Here is a 24,343-nt window from a genome sequence, read left to right on the forward strand (position 1 = left end):
CCTTATTCCCCATTATAAATTCTCTCATCTCTGTCCGTAAGGGACGCACATTTGCCTTTGCCAGTCTTTTCCTTTTTACGTACCTATAGAAGCTCGTAGTCAGTTTTTATGTTTCTTGCTAGTTTACACTCATTCTATTTTCCTTTTCTTTATCAATTTCTTGGTCCTCCTTTGCTGAATTCTAAAATGCTCCAAATCCTCAGGCTTACTGCTTTTTCTGGTAACTTTATATGCCTCTTTGATTTAATAGATGAGAAAGGGTTCAAGGACAGATCCTTGGGAGACTCAAGTTAATGGTATGAGGGCAGGAAGAGAAGTCGTTGGGGCTGCTCAGGCTACATTCAGATAAATGAGTGGAACTAAGTGAGGTTAATCCCAATGAACTGGACAATGGAGAAAAGGTGTGTTGGAGAAGATGGTGTGGTCGATGGGGTCAAAGGCTACGGAGAGGATGAGGAGGAATAATGCACCATGGTCGCAGTCACCGAGGATATCATTTGTGACTTTGGTTAGAGCCATTTCAGTGCTGTGGCAGGGGCAGTAACTCGATTTGGAGAGATTCAAACGTGGAGTTGCAAGAAAGATGGGCATGGTGCAACAGCATGCTAAAGAACTTTCAAGATGCACTGGAGATCAGAATTGGGTCAATAGTTGGCCAGGACAGAGGGATGAAGGATGTTTTTCTGTGGTAAGTTTTGAAAGCAAGTTGGACAGTGCCCAGGAGTGCCATTTATAGTGTCAAGTGAGCACAGGGCTCAGGAAGGAAAGTTGGGTGACCAGCAGTTTTGTGGGAATAGAGTCAAGGGAGCAAGAGGTGAGTTTTGGTGATTTAGATGAGCTTGGAGAGGGCATGAGGGGAGATAGGAGAGAACTAGACAAAGATTTGGGTTCAGGGCTAAGGTGGGGGGAGGTTTGGCTTGGTGGGGAAGTGGGAGAAGCATCAGAGGCAGCTGAATGGATGGTTCAATCTTAGTGACAAAAGTCCATGAGATCCTTGGATTTGTTGGAGGGGGCAGGGGAGAATGGTTTAAGGAGTTGGTTTGTAGTGAAAAGAAGCTGGGTGTTTTGCTCTCCAGGATGATCCTGGAGTAGTTTTGGCAGAGGAGAGTGTGAATTGAAGAAGATTACAAGTCTTCTGTGGTGTTGCTCTTGGGTAGTGAGTAAGGGGGATGGCATGCAAGAGAGATTGTTGTACAGTCAGGTCAGGAGCAAGTGACGAGGCTTAGGTTGGCCTGGAGGAATAAGGCTGTAGATTCTAGTCAAGCTGAAAGCAGGGAGACTAAGGAACTGAGTCGCATTGTCGAGTTACAGGATCTGGGGTCTGAAGGTCAGTACACTCAGCAGCAACAAAACAAAATGAGCCATCAGAGGAGGAGAGTGTGAGGATTAAACCTTTAGTTCTGCATGTGATTGGTGTATGCTAAGGATGTGACTCTGGTAGTTTGAATAGGCCAATCAGAAAGCTGAGAGAGAACCTACATAGATTTATTTTCATTCATACAGATACAAAATTGTTAGTTTAATTTCACTGAAGAGGAAGAATTTAATAATTTGCTCACAACTGAATATCTTGAAGTTTCAGTGTAATGGAATACAGATTAGTTCAAAATAGTTTTAAACAAGAGTATCTAGAAATATTCTAAGAATGTATACCTACTGATTCATCATCTATATACCTCAAATAAACTAATTGTTTTTCAATAATATGACAGTCTTTCTGTGAATGTCATTGTGTGTCAGTAACATGGTACACAGACGATTTGCCAGGACAGAAACTGAAATGAAATTAATGTATATCACCCAACCAACTGAATAGAACTTGTAAAATTTAGCAAATTATTTATAATCTGTTTGATCACCTTTATGAACATTGAGATTTTTTTTACATAATGAGTTTTATCAGCACTTTGATTTACAGGTTTGAATCATGAGAATGGGGAGCAGTTTTGATTGCATTTGTTATGTAGCTTGTCGCAGAAACATGGAAACATTTAGGTAGAAGTCATGGTGATATTTAATTTCACATCAGAAAGGTTGGTACTTTAATTCCAAAAAGTAACGTTAATGTTGAAGTTTAAATGAGTCATTTTGATTCAGCATTGTACTGAAAAGCAAGGGGATAATAAAAGGTTCCTGAGTAGAAAGGTAAAGATTTCCTATTAGGAAAGGAAGAATGCAAAATGCAGGTGAGGATTTCTAAATCATTGACTGAAGAAGATAGTGACAAATGCAGTTTGCTTTTCTAATAAGAATAGGAAAATTGTTATTTGCCTCATTCAGGTCTTCTCTACTTACAGTATGTCCAAAGAGATAACTTATTCGACTCATTAATTGCAATCTATCCTGATTTCCTTAATTCCAAATAACTTTTTGTAGTGTTATAAATAAAATTGACTCATCTTTTGTTAGATGCATGTCACACGACCACTTTCATAGTACTTAAAATGTTTAGGAAGCATTGGAATGAAAAAAAATAAATGCAACTGAATAAAAAATTTAGATAGGCTTACCCGTTGTAGAAATTTAAGTGAAATACTATAGTGGGTCTGAATCAAGTGGAAATGCTTTGCAAAGGTGGAAACTGGATATGATGGCGCAGCATGTGCTTTGTTGGAATCAGGCTTATGCTTGTAATCTCCACATACCTCTGATCTGTGTACCAGATGGTGAGCAGAGGACAGAAATGTCCACACAGGAAGCATCCCTTTCGCCTGCTCCTACGCACCTGCTAGTTTCAGAAGGACATAAGTAGAAATCAGGTAACATGTTGCCAACTATTTTAGCAGTGAATGATGTGACAGTCTTCTACCAAAGGAGGAAGCATCGAAATAAAGAAGCAGAAAAGATATTTTTAAATGAAAATGCAAACAGAACTCCTCCCCTGATCCTTTCCCAAGTCTATACAGCACATAGGGAGTGGCTTTTTAATTTTCAATTAACTAGCCTTTTACGGGTAAATATATTTTCCGCCGCACTTCTGGTGAAATTAACGGTGATGGAGTGGAAGCAGCTCGAGGAATTTCCTGGCCTGTACTTACTACACTTAGATTTGCTGTCCAAGTACCACAGTTTTGTATAAGAAGCCCAACAGGCAATGAAAATGGCAATATCTGGGTGATGATAAATCTCTTGCTCTACTCATTGGCAGGTATCTTCTGAATTGTAGGAATCACAGCAGTTCCACTTTGTCTTTAAAGTTTATAAAAGCTTGTTGACCCCAATTATACAGATAAATATTATGCTCTGCTATTTATTGTATTTGACTCAATTATACAGTAACCCAATTTAATAGACAAATACATCTTCTGTACAACTCCATAAGCCTGCATAGCCCATTTGAATAAATTTTGAAAAATTATTGTATGAATAAACAGCAATTACTCATTAAATGTTGCAAGAAAGAACAGCAACAGAGATGAAGATTATGATTTCTGCCAACACACATGGCCTTTGAACTTTTTTGAAAAGCGTACAAATTTGAAGTCAAGTTTTAGAATTTCAAGCATCAGTGTTTGGTATAACTGGAATTTAGATCAAGTGCTCAGTCGATTTGGTTGTTAGTTGTCCAACTTGCTTGGCTGCAGAGTGACTCATCTGGGTGTGTACAATATTTCCCTGTAGGCAATGCCTGTTTGATCTTGCACCAAACAACATAGTTCCTGTAACAATGAGCAGGAGGCTGGCTCCTGACTGCTCAGTTTTTAAGTACTGAAAATTAACATTAATTATTCTGATCAAATTTATGCCGTAAAGAAAACTAACATTTGAATGCAAAATGCCATTCTACAAATTTTCAATAAAATCTAAATCATACCACGAACAAACTGGAACTAGTTTGGAATGCGAAAAATCAATTGGTTTCTGCTTATTATGGTAAACTAGGTAAATTCAGACCATGTGGGTGTATTTGAACGAGACAATTGCATATTAAAACACCAACTGCCTCTTGTACTGGTAAATGTAGCTGTTTCCACAATTAAAGTAGATGAGCTTGCTGCTTTCAGACTCTGACTTGTCGGGTTGACCCACAATTGCTGCTGAGGTTGGTTTGACAGTATGTTTACAGAAATGGGTTGCAACAGAAAAACAATTTTTCACATTGTCTCCTCAGCATTGAATATTGCATCAAGATGTGCTCAGAGGATAAGGTCATAAGGTGTAATAGGACTTCTGTTTATGACCAGCACAAATCGTTCTGATCTCTGCCATGCCTATGTGACCTGAATTCCCTCTGTCCAAATGCAAGCATTTTGGCTGCCAATCTGGAATGGAGCCCATTACTCCTATCTTTTTTTCTAATTAAGCCCCTTTCAGGCTTCTCTCCTATCTCCCTGCCTTCTCATTCCAGTCATGACACCTTTCATTTCTCCACTCTTTGATAGTTTGCCCTCCTCATCCCTGCCCTAACCCATCACTATTCCTCTGCCCTCCACCTCTCCTGCCACAGTTCCAGGCTTGAATCTCTCTCTTGGCATTCTTCAAAAGACTCATTGAGGCACCCAGTGCTGCCTCCTTAAGAGCAACAATCTAAACTCTTCCATCCTTCCCTCTTTCTGCCCTTCCCACCCAGCATGCCCACTGGAGCTAACCTCGCCGACCTCCTTCCCATCCCACTCTACCCACAACTTCTAAATGCACTCTGCCAGCGGACCAGCAAACATTGCCCCTCTCCACGTTTCCCTCCAGAATGTGATTAATTCATGAATAAGACTCTTGCCATCCACAACCTTATTGTGGATGTTTGCATTGACATCATGGCTTTGACAGTAGGCGATAGCTTACCCCACACTAAAACCTACCTGTCGGGCTACACTTTCCACCTCCTGCCCTGCCCAAACCACTGCGATGGTTTCATGGCCCTTGTCACCAAATCACAATTTGGTATCTCCTCCCCTCCACCACCAGCCACCAACCCCCCCCCCCCCCCCCCCCAATTCATCCTTAATCAGTCTGGTCTAACTGTCTCATGATCTGGACAAGATATCAAAAAAAAACTTCCTGGGCAATGTTTCTGACCCTCTCTAATCAATACTACAATGGTTAGTGTTTCTCTGAACCATTCCCTCTGATTCTTCTGAAGTTAATTATGGTGTCCTACGCAGACTTGTTCCTCCTCCATTCATCCTCAGTGCGTTGAAATCCAAACTCATTGCACTGTCTTATTGTAACTCATTCTTTTCTTGGATTTCAAAACTGTTGGATTGTGTGTCTCCCTCACTCTTCCTTTTCCTCCTATAATCTGTAGGCTTTTAAAACCCAGGTTTGGCATCACTTCATGATTACTTTTTGTTTCCACTGTTTTACTTGGTGTCCTGCACTATAGAGCTTGGCTCTTAATCTACATGTTGCAGTTAAAAAACAAAGTTTCAACTGCATGTGAATGAGATGCACTAATATTTTTAAAATTCCCTGCAGGTATATAAATCCTTCACAAGCACATGTTACATCATCACAGAACAGACCAGAGGAAAATGATGAAACAGATAGCGAGAGCTCTCTTTTAAAATCACAACTCAAATCGTTTGACTTTGTACCCAGTCCAGTGCCAAGGAATTGCTGCTCCAGTGATGCTGAATGCTCGAATTATTCCAGACAGTTCTCACAACTCCCATCGCACTCTAAGTGGAATTCACCTGAAGATGTTGACGATAGCCATACTGCTGCTGCATTTCACCATATGGATATCCGTTACAGCTCCCCTGCAGGACATGTTGGAAATTGGCATGATCCTTGTGTTGCCAAGTATGGGGAAAGTTATACTTCCGAACCTGCTGACAACTGGTTGTCAAATACTGGCATGGCCTATTTATCGCAGAATAGGAGCTTTAGACCACACTCGCCAGTCTCATCACCTGGCACACTTGGACTATTAAACCTTGAACCTGGGTTTACTTTGCGGTCTGATCAACTTCAACCACCTAGTCATTCTCTGCCACAGAACCCTTGTCGACCTAGGGTTTCTGTATATGTTCCTGAACCTGGCCGTTTTCCTCCTACACCGCTTGGCAGAGTTGGTCACAGCCCTTATGGGACACCAGGTCAACAAATGCTTTTTCTTTTCTCTTCAATGTGTTGAGGTTGAGGGATTAGAATTACATGGTTAAAAAAACATATTTTGTGCACCTATGGAAGAAGCTTTATCTTTATTTCCACAAAAGTAATCTTTATATTAGTCACAAGCAGATGGCAGATAGAACCACAATAGCTGTGCAGTGTGGAAGTGAGCTACAGAAGCTTGAGTAACAGCACTCTGCAAATAATTCAAAGTACCTTTTTTTTTAAAAAAAAAAGGCCTCGTCAACCATATTAAATGTTTGAACCCTGCATTTATTTAGCGCCTTCCATATCAGGACATCCCAAAGAACTTCACAACTAATCAGTTATTTTTGAAGTGTAGTCACTGTTGTTTTCTAGGCTATCTTAACATAGCAAGTTCCCACAAACAGCAATAAGATAAATGACCAGATAATCTATTTTGCTAATTGATCAGGGTACCAGGACAACTCTCCTGTAAGGGGATCTTTTACATACACCTCTAAGCAGACAGGACCTCTGTTTTAATTCCCCATCTGAATGACAGCATGTCCAACAATGTGACACTCCCTCATTATTGCACTGAAGCAACAATATGTGCTTCAAATGAATCTTGAACTAATAATCTCAGACTCCGAGGCAAACGTGCTGCCAATGAGCCAAACTGATTACCTGAAGTGTCTCCCTTTTCATCCACACGTTTGTCTTTCCATTGAATGTATACGCCCATTCCTTGTTTCTCCTTCCAAAATACATAACCTCTCATTTATCGACATTAAATTTCATCTGCTACCTGCCTGCTCATTCTGCTAACCTGTCTTCCTGAAGTCATTTACAGTCCTTTGCACTGTTTGGCAAACTCCCCTTTGTCTTGTCAGCAAATTGTGAGTGAGTGAGTCCATCACTGAACCCTGGGGGACACTACTTCCAACCCATGTAACACTCAGTTACTCTGACTTTGTTTTTTGTCTGTTAACCAACTTTCTATGTGTGATGCTACAATTCCTCTTATGCTATACACCAGAATATTTCTAATGAGCCTCCTATGAGATGCCGTATCGAATACCTATATACATCATCTACTGCACCTTTCTATTCAATTGGTGTCTTCTTCAAATACTACTTGCCTTTAACAAATCCATGCCAGCTGTCATTGAGTAACCCATGTATTTCTAAAAGCTTATTAATTTTATCTCAAATTATGAATCCTAAGAGTTTGCTCACAACTGACATCAACTAACTGGTTTATACTTATTAGGTTTATCTTTCTCTCCTTAGTGGTTAAATACATTTTCTTCTAATTTTATCTATAATTTACTAAGTATATTTGGGGTGAGCAGTTTTGGATAATTTATTGAAAAAATATTTCTCTAGTGCAGCAGAGTCCAAGCTTTTTGTATTTGTGGGCTGCATAAGTGTATAATGAAGCCTTGGAGGCCACATATAAAGTTTAAATACTTTTCATATTAGCATATCGCTCAAGTTGATACTAGCATACTATTATCCACCAATGAGACAACAGTGCTAAGCACAACCATGTCAAAGCTGCCATGGTTACAATGTTTAAACAAAACAAACCAGTAAATAAGAAATATAAACCTAAATAGGACTGAGTTGTCTGGGCTTTGAGGGTTGCTGTGCCTAACTTCACACTTAGCTACATTAAACTCTATCTGTCAGAGTTTTGCCCACGCACTTAATTTGTCCATGTCTCTTTGCAACTTCCTGCTCCCATCTGCACTACTTACTGTCCTTCCTAATTTAGTGTCATCTGCAAACTTAGATATACAACTCTCTCTTCCTTCATCCAAGTCTTTAATAAATATGGTGAAAAGTTGAAGCCCCAGAAGAGATCCCTGGGGTACACCATGTGTCACATCCTGCCAATCTGAGTGCATTCCCTTTCTTTTCTCCTTTCTCCCCGCCTCTTCTCTCCTTCTCCTCCCCCCCCCCCCCCCCCCCTCTCCCCGCCTCCCCTTTTTGCCATTAATCTTTTTTGCAGAACCTTATTAAATGCCTTCTAGCAGTCTATATAGATGACATCCATAGACATTCCCTTGTCTACCTTTTTATTAGTGACCTCCTCAAACATTCAACTAGATTAGTCAGAAATGACTTGTCTTTAACAAAGCAGTGTTGGTGCTCTCAGCTCAGCTCATATTTGTTCAAGTACTCGGTCACTCTATCCTTATTGACATTCTAGTTGCTTCCCCACAACTGATGTTAATACCCTGGGTGGAAACAATCAGGTCCTGAAGATTTATCTATCCTAAGTCCATTATTTTCTCCATTACCCTATTTTTAAAAAAAAAACTAATACTGAATACAATAAGTTGCTCCCCTTGATTTATTTTAGTTTCCCTTTTATCACTGGTATTTTATCCTCTTCATCTACTGTGAAAACCGATATGAAGTACTCATTTAATAAATCTGCCGTTACCTTATCTATTACTGTGTTACCTGCATCTGTCTTTAATGGGCCCACATCTCCCTTAGCCACACTTTCAATATATTTATAAAAAACTTTTACTATTCATCTCGATGAATTAGCCCAGCAGGAAATCAGTAGCAAAATGGGTTTAGCTGAGTCATGGGGCTCAATCTTTAAAGAGAGCCGGGTGGGGGGGTGGTCGGGTGGTCAATTTGAGGTCGGGAAACCCACTAGTACGGGTTTCCCAGACGTCCTTACGATTTTGATGTCAGGACATTTTTTTTTTCCGGTTATCCGTCCGACTGACCGGCTGATTGACAAGCTGGTCTCAGTCATACGGGAGACCAGCCCAGGGAGAGGACGTCTGCAGGTAAGTCTTTGTTTGCATAGGTGGGCAAGGGGGCCGCGAGTCATGGGGGATGGGATCGGAGGTCAGTCACGGGGGGGGCGGGATCATTGAGAGGGAGGCTCGGGGGTCCGCAGTCTGTTGTCCGTGATCAGGTGGCGGGGAGGGGGGGGTCGGTGCAGGAAGGCTTTTTGGGCCTGGGGGAAGCACTCCTGCTCCTCTGAGCTCACAAGCTGTGCCTTTCTAGGCACTTACCTGCAGTCTCGAACCTTCTTGCCTCCTTTCACGAGGCGTAAAACGGAAGACCCGGGAATCCCGGCCCTCTGCCCCCTGGGGTTGAAATGGGGAGTTAGTTAAAAATGGAGGCCTGAAGCCTCCTTGAAAAGTTTTAAGGCCTGACCCGTCTCCTGGGAGCGGGTTTGCCTCCTGCCCCTGAGAAAACCGGAAATGGGTGGCTTGGGGGCGGGTCTGAAATGGTGGCAATTTTCAATGCCTCCCCACCCCCAACCTACCTGTTTTTTTTACTTTGAAAATCGAGCCCATGGTGCCTGTCACTATTTCTCTTCCAAAAATTATGTTTTATGTTTTCTGTCCTGAGCTAGTGCATATTTTCATTGCCACTATTACTTTGTGTAATGTTTTTTTAAATAAAAATCTGTTAGAGCAGAAATGAGAATATAGTAATTAAAAAAAAACTATTTAACCTTCATTATAGGAGTGTTCTACATTGATAAGACTGCAGTTATGTAAAGACATTCCCATGTAGATGAGTAGTCACATTGCAATATCATCTCTCCACCCTTTACTCATGCTAGTGAAGTATTTTTGGTATACAATTATAATGGAATGCAATTTAGAAAGTATAATCTGATCATGACTTTTTAAAAAAAACATTTTAGTCATGATACACCTTTTGAGAGAGTGGGAGATTAAAGAGAGATTAGTTTTTGGGACCAATTAATGTGCGAGGATTCTGTTCCAACATGGTTTACTGACTCCTTGTTCAAAAATACAGTACATAAGAGACTCTGGATTGAATTAGCTTATTTTCCTTCCATCTCTGGAACCTGGTTTCAGAATGATGGACTGAACGTCTGCTCTGTGCTGTAACAGTCCTATTAAGATAAGTTTGAGCAGTCTCAATGTAGTCTCTCCTGCGGCTATGGGCACACTGCACAAAACAGCCCCTAATTTGACACTAGATTCGGTCTAATACAGTTCTTAAGTTGGGGTCAAATCATGTGGTTTGAGTATAGTATAGTAGAGCCTTACTCTGTGTCTGCCTGAGGCGTAGGTAAACATGTGAAACTTTAAAAAGTAGTTATCACTTTTCATACTGTACACAGGCATTTAAATCAAAAGCTACAGTAGGGCCCCAAAATAAAATTGTCATAGATTTAGATTTATACCAAAGCTTTTGTCATGTTGACCCATAGGACCTGAGATGCAAGGATGGAAGGCAGAATGTCAAGATGATTAGGGGGATGTCTCTGGACAGTGCCAGATTCATTGTTAGTACTGTAGATGAATGTTTTAGAAGTGTGGACAGAAACAAAGCTACATTAATCTTCTGAATTGCATTATATAGTAGATGGCTTATTACAACTATTTTGCAATACGTTACAGTTTACACTGATGTGTAACCTTTAACATTTCAATTTAATTTCAGGTTTCATTCCTCCAAATGGTCCTGGGAATGTTTCTTTACAGAGGTAGGAAATTGAAGTATTTCCCTCACTTATTTCTCTTTTAGGTGAAAAGCCATTAGTATCTTTAAAATTTGGTATGGTCAAGATTGCTATTTGGGTCAGTTTGTGTGACCTTTGGAAAGATCTGTTTCAGTGGTTGAATTTTTTAATTGTTACATACAGGAAGTAGATATAATCAATGAGCATTAGAAGAATATGTGGGTTGTCATAATCAGTAATCTTCAATAAATTTGAATGGAAGAATTATTTTGTAGGTGAAATGGAACAGCAGAACACTGAGCAACTTTAATTGTTAAAATTATGTATTTGGAAGAAAAACAGATCTGGTTAATTCACTTTTTTTGCAATGGGCATTTAATAGGCAGCATTGGCTATTTCACTCAATACTGTGTTGTAAGGCATTTTTGTTCATGATATTTTTTAAAAATATATATATTCTTCCTTTAAGTTCTTTTGTATCATTGCTGATCAGAGATAGAGGAGGGAAAAGACCTGCTCCTACCTCTGCCAGCAAAACTCTCTCTAAATGTTGCCTCGGCAATGAGTGAGAGTGGCTCAGGATGATCGTCCCTCCCTGAGGGGATGAGTTTGGCTTCTGCTGAGCATGTCCCCATGATGGTACAACTGAGATCAGAAACTTGCTTTACAGGGATTCCTGCGAACATGTTTCACCATCCATGGTCCAGTACATTGTCGCTCCAATACATCGTTTTCTGTAGTGTAAGACTGACTTTTCACAAAGATGCTGTACACTGCAGGAGGATATTGTAATACAGTAGCCTGAATTGAAAAACCTTTTGAAGCAGTCTCCCAACGTTAATCAGAAATATAACACAAGTTTGGAGAAATTTGCATTGGAGTTCAGTAAATATCTAACTGATCATTTTTCATATTTAGAATAAAATGAGGGCTGCAGAGTTATAGAATTATGAGAAAATCTTTGTTTAACAGAATTGATTCCCTTGGAAATGAAATATATGGAAGTAATTTTGGCTTAACACAAACAATTGTGTGAACTAAACTGAGAATTTGAGTTAAAACAAATGACTGTTATATTTCATGATGTGGAGATGCCGGTGATGGACAACAACGTTCACCTGAGGAAGGAGGAAGCCTCCGAAAGCTTGTGAATTTAAAATAAAATTGCTGGACTATAACTTGGTGTTGTAAAATTGTTTACAATTGTTATATTTCAGTCACAAGTAAGGGAAGATACATTTCAGATATTGCCCTTTTGAGACCAAAGTTCGTGATAGTTTGAGATGCTTAATATACTATATGTAAGCCAATGATGCAATATTTCTTTTTATTTAAAGGAATGCTACAGGATTCTTTTAAGTATCTATATTTCCCCCCCCCCCCCCCCCACCCACAGTAAGTGGATCCTGGGAGGAGTTGCCATCTTCTTGCTACATCAGAGTCAGAGTATAGAAACCTGTTCTATCACTGACTTTGACTCCCAGACCCCATTCCACTCCACTCCAAATTATGTGAGCTGAGGCTTAGCAAAGAAACCCAATATTTCTTCTACCCAGCCCTTGAGAATGCTAAAATGATGGTTCCAGTCAGGATGACAAAACTGAGTTAAAACTTTTTCTTTAAAACTTTATTTTAAAATTCAATGCAGGCTTGTATTTTTCAAACAAATACTAGGAAAGTAAACCCATTGTGTTTATAAATGTTGACTATGTAATGACCACTCCTTATTGACATCACACCTTGCTTAATACATATTATTGTTATATCTGTAGTTATATTAGTACATTGTTGGAAGGATATAAGTGATGTTGCATGGAAAGGTCTCGAGAGATATTTCAGACCAGAAAAGTTTGCTATGGTGTTTGACATTATTCAGTGGAATAATTAATTACAGTACTTAATTTTAACCATACGTGAGGTGGAATTCTTCAGTGCTGTGATTGCAAGTTTCACCAGTCTTCTTTATTCTACCTGTCGTCACAAGAAAGGGAAGACACATTTCAAGTTTATTTTCAGTTTGTCAGTTTTTGCCCCATTGAGACCAAAGTTCATGGTAGTTTATGATTCTTAATATGCTATAATCTAGTAATTGTTTTAGCTTGAAATCCTGTGCACCATACTTAATTAAATACTCATGGGGTAAACATGGAAGTCGTCTATATCTTCTGCCAGTAATAGAATTATAGAAAGTTACGGCACAGAAGGAGGCCATTCAGCCCATTGTCCATGCCAGCCAAAAAAGAGCTATCCAGCTTAATCCCACTTTCCAGTGCTTGGTCCGTAGCCCTGTAGGTTACGGCACTTCAAGTGCACATCCAAGTACTTTTTAAATGAGTTGAGGGTTTCTGCCTCCTACCACCCTCTCAGGCAGTGAGTTCCAGACCCCCACCACCCCCTGGGTGAAAAAAATTCTCCTTAGCTCCCCTCTAATCCTTCTACCAATTACTTTAAATCTATGCCCCCTGGTCACTGAACCCTTTACTAAGGGAACTAGGTCCTCCCTATCCACTCTATCTAGTCCTATCATAATTTTATATACCTCAATTAAATCTCCCCTTAGCCTCCTTTTGTTCCAAAGTAAACAACCCCAGCCAATCCAATCTTTTTTCAGAGCTAAAATTCTCCAACCCTGGCAACATCCTCTCTAATGCAATCACATCTTTCCTGTAATGTGGTGACCAGAACTGTGTGCAGTACTCGGTTAGGCCATAGCTCAATGTTTTATACAGCTCTAGCATAACCTCCCTGCTCTTGTATTCTATGCCTCAGCTAATAAAGGAATCAGTTGTCTGATTTGTGTGCAGACTAGTTATTCTGAATGTGCAGGATAACTTCATTTCATGCAGAATTTTAGAATATGAATTCTTTGATAAATATCATGAGGCCAGATTTCCATTTGATTGTCAGCATTGCTAATAATGTTTAGTAGCCAGATTAATTTGCTTGATGTGGGAAGCTACAAATGTGATTTTCGTATCTAGAATAAATTATTTAATCAGACCATTCTAATTTCATATCCCATATGTTTTCAGGGCAGTTGCTCCTACAGATCCAGTAAATACAAATGCGCCATTCAGCCTCCCACTTCCGCGTGAACAGAGTAAGTATCAATAATGAATCAGTAGTGTCTTTATCTGAAGAATGAATGGCCTTTTACTCTTTTTATATTTTGTGAACTTTGTTTCTAACTTGAAAATAATATTTAGATTAAACTGTATCACAGATGCACAGAACTAAGATGAACATTAGAGTGATGTCAAAGGAATATCTCAATTTTCTCTCAATGCAAAGGTGAATGTTTGTTTTTGCATGGAAGGTTAACTTGCCTTTAATTTCAACTGTCCCTTGATGCCTTAGTTTGTCACCCATATTGAAGTTCAATGTTGGTATTCTAGGTTTGAAGTATCTGATTTCCTAAACACCAATCAGTGTTGATAATAAAATGCATGTTTTAATTTTTACCAGGAAAAGTCTTTGTGACTTATGCTACAGATAATGACAGGCATGTTGAAGAGGTCATCAAGTTTGTTACTTTATTGATCAGAAATGGATTTGAAACTCAGGTTGGTTGTGTCATTGTCTCCCTCATGCGTCACTGCACTCAGCATTCGCCCTTGATCTCTGGAGATTGGAGGTGGAGGGGACTGGGAGTCAAGCCCATAGGAATAAGACCAAATTACTCCACTTCTCATGCTATTAAGGAGGAATTATGTAGCCAGTTGGATTACTTAATCAGAAAATTTGGTGGCCTACCAAATTGGTTGGGAGAGTCTGTGCTTCTGTTCCCTTTTATACATCAATGATCTCTACAGAGTTAACTATTAGATGTTTTTATGAAAGCATTTCAGGTTATTTTTTTTACAGTAATTACCAGGCCAGTCCCTTGCTATCATGTTGCAACTTTTGATTAAAGGAGGAACCTTACTCCCTAATATTTGAAAATGTACTAGGCAGCTGCTATTTTGGTGTCCTGGAAGATTTTTTAAAAAAAGAAAGTTTGTATACAGTCAGTCCAGTTTCAGTGGTCAGAAATTCATGGCTGATCTCTCATTGCATTATTTGGTACTATTGATGAACCTTTTTATTGGTATCTTTGTGCTGTGTAAATATTTATCCAACTTTCAAATTAAAATTGAAAGCACATATAAAGACTGTTTGTTTAAAAGTCTAAGCAGATTTATTGACTAGGTAGAAATGTTATAACATTGAAGAAAATGAAGTGTCTAACACGTCGTGTATTTTCAGGAGAAAAGATTTTTGCTTTTGTAAGATGTTGAATTTTAAACATCACTTTTCTGTAACTTTTAGTTTTGAAGAACATTTAGAATCCTGAATCAATGTTCATTAGCAATAGAATTACAATGATTTCTTCACCGAGTAAAGGAGTTTCCATTGTAGATTAGTTTATGCTATTTCAAAAATATTACCCATGATATTTAAGACAAAAACACATGAAGATAATCTGGTGGTTTACACTGAGTTCAGATTCAGCCAGATGAAATAGTATTCAACTAAGTCTTGAGTTTGAGCCATAGCAAAAATCTGCCCCTAATTTGTAATTAAATTGGTAATCCCACTCAGACAAGACAAAAGGATGGTTGGTTTGAGATCAAGTATCTCTCTGGTGCAAGAGGGTAGCTTTACTGCATGCTAAATCATGCTATCCCTGACCCTGATTAGTGGTTGACACTTGATTCCTTTAAAATCTTACCATTTGAAGTGTGTTTCCTATTCCTATTCTCGCTTCCAAAATGTGTTACTGCAGAGGTTTTCTACATTGAACTGCATTGTTGCCTATTTATAACCTCCTGCAGTCTTTCATTCTATGTCACATTTCCCATACAGTTCACTGCTGCCCTAGCCCTGAACTCTCATCTTTCTCTCGTTTCTCTCCTTTCTCCCCTCATGCCCTCTCCGAGCTCATCTGGACCATGAGACCCACCTCCTGCTCCCTCAACCCTATTCCCACAAAACTGCTGACCACCCAACTCCCCTTCCTAGCCCCCATGTTAGCTGATATAGTTAATGGTTCCCTCTGCTCAGGTATTGTCCCCCTCCCTTTCAAATCTGACTGCATCACCCCTCTCCTCAAAAAACCCACGCTTGACCCCTCTATCCCTGCAAACTACCGCCCCACCTCCAATCTCCCTATCCTCTCAAGTCTTTGAACGTGTTGTTGCCTCCCATCTTTCCCACAACTCAATGTTTGAATCTCTCCAATCAGGTTTCCACCCCTGCCACAGTACTGAAATGGCCCTTATTAAAGTCACACATGACATCCTATGTGACTGATGGTAAACTATCCCTCATCCTTCTCTACCTGTCTGCAGCCTTTGACACGGTTGACCACAACATCCTCCACCAACACCTCATCTCCATCGTCCAGCTGGGTGGGACTGTGCTCGCCTGCTTCCATTCTAATCTATCCACTCATAGCCAGAAAATCACCTCCAGTGGCTTCTCTTCCTGCTCCCACACCATTACCTCTGGAGTACCCCAAGGATCTATTCTTGGCCCCCCTCCTATTTCCTATTTACATGCTGCCCCTTGGCAACATCATCTGAAAACACAACGTCAGATTCCACATGTACGTGGATGACACCCAGCTCTACTTCACAACCACCTCCCTCAACCCCTCCACTGTCTCATTTGTCACATTGCTTGTCTGACATCCAGTATTGGATGAGCAAAAATTTCCTCCAACTAAATATTGGGAAGACCAAAGCCATTGTCTTTGGTCCCTGCCGCAAACTCCGTTCCCTAGCCACCTACTCCATCCCTCTCCCTGGCCACTGTCTGAGGCTGAACCTTGGTGTCCTATTTGACCCTGAGATGAGCTTCTGACCACATCCGCTCCATCACCAAGACCGCCTACTTCCACCTCCTGTAACATCACCCGTCTCTGCCCCTGCCTTAGCTCATCTGCTGCTGAAACCCTCATCCATGCCTTTGTTACCTCCAGATTGGACTCTTCCAATGCTCTCCTGGTTGGCCTCCATCTTCCATCCTCCATAAATTTGAGCTCCTCCAAAACTCTGCTGCCCATATCCTGATTTGTACCGAGTCCCGTTCTCCCATCATCCCTGTGCTCGCTGACCGACAATGGCTCCCAGTCCGGGAACGCCTTTTGTTTTTTAAAAAAAAGTTCTCATCCTTGTTTTCAAATCCTTCCATGGCCTCTCCCCTTCCTATCTCTAACTTCCTCCAGCCCTACAACCCTCCAAGATCCCTGCACTCCTCCAATTATGGCCTCTTGCACATACCCAATTTTAATCGCTCCACCATTGGTGGCCATGCCTTCAGCTAAGCTCTGGAATTCCCTCCCTAAACCTTTCTACCTCTACACCCCTCCTCCTTTTAAGATGCTCCTTAAAATCTACCCATTTGACCAAGCTTTTGGTCATCTGTCCTAATACCTCCTTATGTGGCTCAGTGTCAAATTTTGTTTGATAACGCTCCTGTGAAGTGCTTTGGGGCATTTCACTACGTTAAAGGTGCTATATAATTGTAAGTTGTTGTCAGAATAACCCCCCCCCCCCCCACCCCACAATTTGGAATCATAGGAATTGAGGGAAAATACCAAAATCTGCCCAAGTCAAGGAAGCCAGACTATTTTTATTTTCATTTGTTAGGAGCAGCCCCTTGGGAGATTAACCAGCGCATGTAATTTTTAAAAAAAGTTTAAAACTGAAGCCATACTTCTACATGATTACTTTACGCCCATCTGTTCCTTTTTAGATTGATATGTTTGAGCAACATTTCAGAAGTATAAACAAAATTGATTGGATGGAGAGATACATCAATGATGTAAGTTAGCCTCTTTTCTTTAAATTGCGCACTCACAATTTGAACAAATATGTGATGCAATTGTACAGTAGTTTATAGTTGCCGTGAAAATAATTAAAGTCCAAATGTTTGTGTAATGAGTGAATTTTATCACTGAATAAAGAACTAATTTTTTCTAAAACAATATATTATATATCACTTAATTGCCTTGGCCAATATATGTCCCTCAATCAACACCACCAAAATAAAACAGATGATCTGGTCCTTATTACGTTGCTGTTTTTGGGTGCTTGCTGTGTGCAAATTGGCTGCCATGTTTACTACATTGCTACAATGACTGTACTTCAAAAATACTTAATTGGCTGTAAAGTGCTTTGGGACATCCTGAGGTGGTGAAAGGTGCTATATAAATGCAAGTCTTTCTTTGTTTAATGGCTTCATTTCTTTATATGCATATATAGAAAGGATACTTGATCATTATTGTTATCAGCCCTAAATACTATGAAGCTGTTACATCTCAGAACTTCGATATGAAAAATGATGAACATTCTTTGAATACAGTCTTTATTTACAAACAGGTAAGATGTAATCAGCGAATTGTAATGACAGCAATTCATTTCCTTTTTGTTTTTTATGAAATCATTACATAGAATGTACAGCACAGAAACAGGCCATTTAGCACAACAGGTCCATGCCGGTGTTTATGCTCCACTTGAGCCCCTTCCCAACCTTATTCATCTAACCCCATCAACATATCCTACTCTCTTTTTCTCCCTCGTGTTTATCTAGCTTCTCCTTAAATGCATCTGTTAGTCGCCTCAACTACTCCTTGTGGTAGGGAGTTCCACATTCTAACCACTCTCCGGATAAAGAAGTTTCTCCGGAATTCCCTATTGAATTTATTAGTGACTATCTTTATGGCCCCTATTCCTGGTCTCCCTGCAAACATCTTCTCTTCATCTACCCTATCAAACCCTTTCATAATCTTAAAGACCCATTTCAGGTCGCCCCTCAGTCTTCTAGAGAAAAGAGCCCCAGCCTGTTCAATCTTTGCTGATAGGTATTACCTCTCAGTTCTGGTGTCATCCTAATAAATCTTTTTTGCACCTTCTCCAGTGCCTCTATCCTTTTTATAATATGGAGACAGAACTATGTGGTCGAACCAAGGTTTTATACAAGTTTAACATAACTTTCCTGTTTTTCAGTTCTATCCCTCTATAAATGGACCCCAGTGCTTTGTTTACTACTTTTATGGCCTTATTAACCTGTGTCACTACTTTTAACTATGTATTTGTACCCCCCCCCCCCCGATCCCTCTGCTCTTCTACCCCATTTAGATTCTTTTTATCCAAGGTGTATGTGGCCTCATGCTTTCTCCCAAAATGTACCACTTCATGCTTACGTATATTGAAATTAATTTGCCAATTACACGCCCATTCTGCAAGTTTATTAATATCTTGTATTTTGTTGCAGTCCTGCTCAGTATTAACTATACCCCCTCCACCACCCCCCCCCCCCCCCCCAAGTTTGGTGTCGTCTGCAAATTTTGAAATTGAACTTCCGAGTCCAAATCATTTATGTAAATGGCTAACAATACTGGTCCCAGCACCAATCCTTGTGGAGCACTGCTGCCCATCTTTTGCCAGTCTGAGTAACTACCTTTCACCCCTACTGTTTTCTGTTTTGTAGCCAGCTTGCTTTCCTTTCTGCTACTTGTCCCCTGACTCCACATGCTCTGACCTTACTCATGAGTGTGTTATGCAGTACCTTATCCAAGGCTTTTTGAAAATCCAAATATATTCCATCTACTGCATTGCCCTTGTCTACCCTTTCTGTTTCTACGTCAAAGAATTCAATAATGTTGGTCAAGCATGACTTTCCCTTTTGAAATGCATGCTGACTATTCTTATTTTTGGTTTCAAGATGTTTTTCTATTTCATCTTTGAGTAAGGATTCCATTATCTTTCCTACCACTGATGTTAAGCTAATTGGTCTATAGTTCCCTGGACTTGTTCTAGCTCCCTTATTTAAATATAGGAATCGCATTAGCTGTCCACCAGTACTCTGGCACTGTTCCCTTTTGTAATGATTTTTTATATATATATAGTAGTCTCTTCCCTAACTTCTTTTAATATGCACAGATGCAATCCATCTGGACCAGGGGTCTTATCGTCTAAGTTTGATTAGTTTATCAATTATTTCCCCCCCCCCCCCCTTTCTATCTTAAATGTCTTTAGAAGAAGAGATCAAAAAAGATGTAATGTCATGCCCACCATGTTATTCTCCCTGGTAAATACTGAGGCAAAGTAATTATTTGATATTTCTGCCACTTCGCTGTCGTAACCTGCGAGTTTATCATGTGTATCCTTTAGAGGCCCTATCCTGATTTTTGTTTTGTTATATGTATCTGTAGAATACTTTATTTCTTTTTAAATTCCTTGGTAATTTACTTTTGTAGTTTCTCTTCTCTTTGCTTTCCTGGTTTTTTTTAACTTCTTTCCTAATCTTTTTTGTATTCCTTTTTGTCATCCTCTCCTTAGTGTATGCCTTTTTCTTCAGTTTCAATTTTGGCCTTATTTCCGTATTCATCCAAGGTGTGTCATTACTGGCTAGTTTGTTCTTGCTTTTTAGTGAGATACACGTCGCCTGGACACTCTTGATCACCATTTTAAATGTTTGCCACTGCTGTTCTATTTCTTTGTTTGTCAGTAAATTTTTCCAGTTTATTTTCCCTCGTTCCATTCTCATCCCCTGGAAATCAGCTTTTTCCAATTTATTACTTTGGTCTTTGTCTTGCTTATGTCCTTCTCAATCTTTATCTTAATCCTTATTATCTTGTGATTGCTATGCTTAGATGTTCCCCTGTGCTTGCTTTTCATATCTGTTCTGGTTCATTTCCCATTACTAGATCCAGCAGTGCTTCCTCTCTTGGGCTTTTAATATACTGGGTAAGAAAGGAGTCCTGCACATATTGTAAAAACTCCATTCCCTGTACACCTTTACCTACCTCTTCTTGCCAATTTATTTGGGGGTAATTAAAATCTCCCATGATTATTATTCTATGTCCTTTACTCATTTCACACATTTGCTCACATTTGCTCACATATTTCTTCTTCCACCTCCTTTCCACTATTAGGTGGTCTGTAGTAAACCCCTATTAGTGTGATCGATCCCTTTGTTTTATTTCAATCCATATGGATTCTGGTTCTATCCTTTTTGTAGTTGTGTCCCTTTTTCTACTGCCATTGTTATCTCTCATTAGTACAGCTACTCCACCACCCCCCCTCACCCTTTTCTTTCCTTATCCTTTGATTTTATAACCTCCAATATTTAGTTGCCAGTCCTGTTCTTTATGTAGCCATGTTTATCATTCCTACTTCATCTGGTTCCTTGCTACGGATTATTGCCTCCAGTTACCCCCGTCTTATTTTGGACACTGTGCACATTGCTGTACAGGCAATTAAATTCATCTTTAATGGTTCCTTTTATTTTTAAGTCCTTTTTATACTTCTGTTTTATAACTGTATTTTTACTTTGACTGTTTGTTTGTTATCTTCATTCCTTACCCTGGTCTGACTTTTACACTCATCTCCTGTTTGTTTTATCTTTAAGATTTTGTTATTGCTATCAGACACCTCCCCCCATCTTGCTAGTTTAAAGCCTTATCTACTGCCCGATTTATCCTTTCCGCTAGGACTCTGGTCCCATTCTAGTTCATGTGGAGCCTGTCCCAGTGGTACAGCTCCTTTCTGTGCAAGTGTCTTATGAAATGGAACCCCTGCTTCCCCCACCACTCTTTCAGCCACGTATTCACCTTTCTGATCTGCCTATCCCTATAAAAATTAGCACGTGGCTCAGGTAGCACTCCTGAGATTACCTCCTGTGCGGTCCTGCTTTTTGATTTAGTGCCTTGCTAAATTTAATTTTGTTCCTAGCTTCTGATATTCCCTTTGCAGGACCTCCTCCTTGTTCGTTTTATTCATTCATGGGATGTGGGTGTCGCTGGCGAGGTCAGCATTAATGCCTATCCCTAATTGCCCTTGAGAAGGTGGTGGTGAGCCGCCGCCTTGAACTGCTGCAATCTGTGTGGTGAAGGTTCTCCCACAGTGCTGTTGGGTAGGGTGTTCCAGGATTTTGACCTAGCGACTATGAAGGAACAGCGATATATTTCCAAGTCGGGATGGTGTGTGACTTGGAGGGGAACATGCAGGTGGTTGTGTACCGACGCGCCTGCTGCCCTTGTCCTTCTAGGTGGTAGAGGTCGTGGGTTTGGGAGGTGCTGTCGAAGTCTTGGCGAGTTGCTGCAGTGCATCTTGTAGATGGTACACACTGCAGCCACTGTGCGCCGGTGGTGGAGGGTGTGAATGTTTAAACATAGAAAAACTGGAGCAGGAGTAGGCCCTTCGAGCCCGCTCCACCATTCAGTATGATCATTGCTGATCCTCCATCTCCGTACCTTATTCCCACTCTCTCCCCATACCCCTTGATGCCTTCTGTGTCTAGAAATCTATCTAACTCCTTAAATATATTCAGTGACTTGGCCTCCACAGCCTTCTATGGTAGAGAATTCCACCGGTTCACCACCCTTTGAGTGAAGAAACTTCTCCTCATCTCAGTCCTAAATGTCCTACCCCATATCCTGAGACTGTGACCCCTCTTTCTGGAACCCCAGCCAGGGGAAACATCCTCCCTGCATCCAGTCTGTCTAGCCCTGTCAGAATTTTATACATTTCAATGAGATCCCCTCTCATTCTTCTAAACTCTAGTAAATACAGGCCTAGTCGACCCAATCTCTAATCATCTGACAGTCCTGCCATCCCAGAATCAGTCTGGTGAACCTTCGCTGCACTCCCTCTATGGCAAATATATCCTTTCTTGGGTAAGGAGACCAAAACTGCACACAATACTCCAGGTGTGGTTTCATCAAGGCCCTGTATAACTGCAGTAAGACATCCTTGCTCCTGTACTCAAATCCTCTTGCAATGAAGGCCAGCATACCATTTGCCTTCCTAACTGCCTGCTGCACCTGCATGTTTGCTTTCAGTGACTGGTGTACAAGGACACCCAGGTCCCTTTGTACATCAACATTTCCCAATCTATCACCATTTAAATAATACTCTGCCTTCCTGTTTTTCCTTCCGAAGTGGATAACTTCACATTTATCCACATTATACTGCATCTACCATGTATTTGCCCACTCACACAACTTTTCTAAATCGCCTTGAAGCCCCTTTGCATCCTCCTCACAACTCACAATCCCACCTAGTTTTGTGTCGTCAGCAAACTTGGAAATATTACATTTGGTTCCCTCATCCAAATCATTGATATATATTGTGAATAGCTGGGGCCCAAGCACTGATCCCTGTGGTACCCCACTAGTCACTGCCTGCCACCCCGAAAAAGACCCATTTATTCCTACTCTCTGTTTCCTGTCTGTTAACCAATTTTCAATCCATGCCAGTATATTACCCCCAAGGTTGTGAATGGGGTGCCAATCAAGCAGGCTACTTTGTCTTGGATGGTGTCGAGCTTCTTGACTATTTTTGGAGCTGCACTCATCCAGGCAAGTGGAGAGTAGTCCATCACACTCCTGACTTGTGCCTTGTAGACGGTGGAAAGGCTTTGGAGTGTCAGGGGGTGAGTCATTTACTGCAGAATACCCAGCCTCTGACCTGCTGTTGTAGCCACAGTATTTATGTGGCTGGTCCAGTTAAGTTTCTGGTCTGTGGTAACCCCCAGGATGTTGATGGGGGATTCGGCGATGGTAATGCCGTTGAATGTCAAGGGGAGGTGGTTAGACTGTCTCGTGTTGGAGATGGTCATTGCCTGGCACTTGTCTGGCGCGAATGATACTTGCCACTTATCAGCCTAAATGTTGTACAGGTCTTGCTGCATGCGGGTATGGACTGCTTCATTATCTGAGGGGTTGAGAATGGAACTGTACACTGTGCAATCATCAGTGAACAACCCCATTTCTGAATTTATGATGGAGGGAAGGTCATTGATGAAGCAGCTGATGGTGTTGGGCCGAGGACACTGCCCTGAGGAACTCCTGGGGCTGAGATGATTGGCCTCCAACAACCACTACCATCTTCCTTTGTGCTAGGTATGACTCCAGCCACTGGAGAGTTTTCCCCCTGATTCCCATTGACTTCAATTTTACCAGGGCTCCTTGGTGCCACACTCGGTCAAACGCTGCCTTGATGTCAGGGGCATTCACTCTGTTACTTTCCATCAGCTTAATACTGAGTATTTAATGCTCGGGCGTCAAAATAGAAACAAGCTAGTCGGGTTTCTTTTTGGTATGTTGGAGGGAAAAAAAAGGACTCAGCAACAGAAAGGTTTTGGGAATTATCATATAAAATAGAAGCGCTGATTCGGGGGGTGAGTGTCAACCTTTTAAGTAATGAAATCAGTGAGATAGCTTCTCCAAAACTTGCTGGGGTCGACGCCCTCCTGAGGGCCTCGGTGTGCCCCAGGGGCATGCCCCCATGGGATTCCAGGGAAAAGCCCCAGCCACTTGGATTTTAAGCATTTTGAGGCAAAAGAATGGCTTTCTTTACAAAATAATGCTATTCATTTGGACATGCTTCCCTGAATTTTTTTTTAAAAGACTGAATGCAAGTAGGGCATTTTTCTAGATCTTGGAGCATAAAGATGCATCAGTTTTACTCGAACATACAAAATATATAATCTAAGCATAGCAGAATTTATAAAATTCATCAACATTTATTCCACCGTAGATCATCATTCATCAATTCTAACTTATCCGCTTCATTTTTGTACACACTGTTAGAACAATATGTTGACAAAGCTTGTGTGAACAGAATAAATTGCCTATTGTAGCCTGTTCGGTGTGAAAAAAGTGCCATTTCAGAAAGTAGCTTATGGGAGAGCATGAAATGTGCAATGTTCTATTTTAATTATTTTTTTCCTTACTTTCATAGTCATGATTTGAATCTGGGCTTCCAGTTGGACCTGACTTTCTCTGACAAATGATTAATTTTGTAACTTTTCAATAAATTTCAAAAATCCCTGACCATTTTATATAGAACAGTA

The 24,343-nt window shown here is 40.6% G+C and overlaps 1 protein-coding gene across 2 annotated transcripts in view; it reads left to right on the plus strand.

Moving 5' to 3' along the window:
• The window catches only part of traf3ip2l (TRAF3 interacting protein 2-like), an 82,405-nt gene that overhangs the window by 47,099 nt on the left and 10,963 nt on the right, over positions 1-24,343 (plus strand). For both annotated transcript variants that reach the window (XM_067993151.1, XM_067993150.1), the window contains exons 2-7: positions 5,416-6,038; positions 10,480-10,522; positions 13,531-13,598; positions 13,964-14,061; positions 17,237-17,305; positions 17,746-17,862. In XM_067993151.1, coding sequence (XP_067849252.1) covers positions 5,416-6,038; positions 10,480-10,522; positions 13,531-13,598; positions 13,964-14,061; positions 17,237-17,305; positions 17,746-17,862 — 1,018 coding nt within the window. The remainder of the gene's footprint in view (positions 1-5,415; positions 6,039-10,479; positions 10,523-13,530; positions 13,599-13,963; positions 14,062-17,236; positions 17,306-17,745; positions 17,863-24,343) is intronic.

The sequence above is a fragment of the Heptranchias perlo genome, chromosome 11, assembly GCF_035084215.1.
Source record: "Heptranchias perlo isolate sHepPer1 chromosome 11, sHepPer1.hap1, whole genome shotgun sequence".
Classification (NCBI taxonomy): Eukaryota; Metazoa; Chordata; class Chondrichthyes; order Hexanchiformes; family Hexanchidae; genus Heptranchias; species Heptranchias perlo.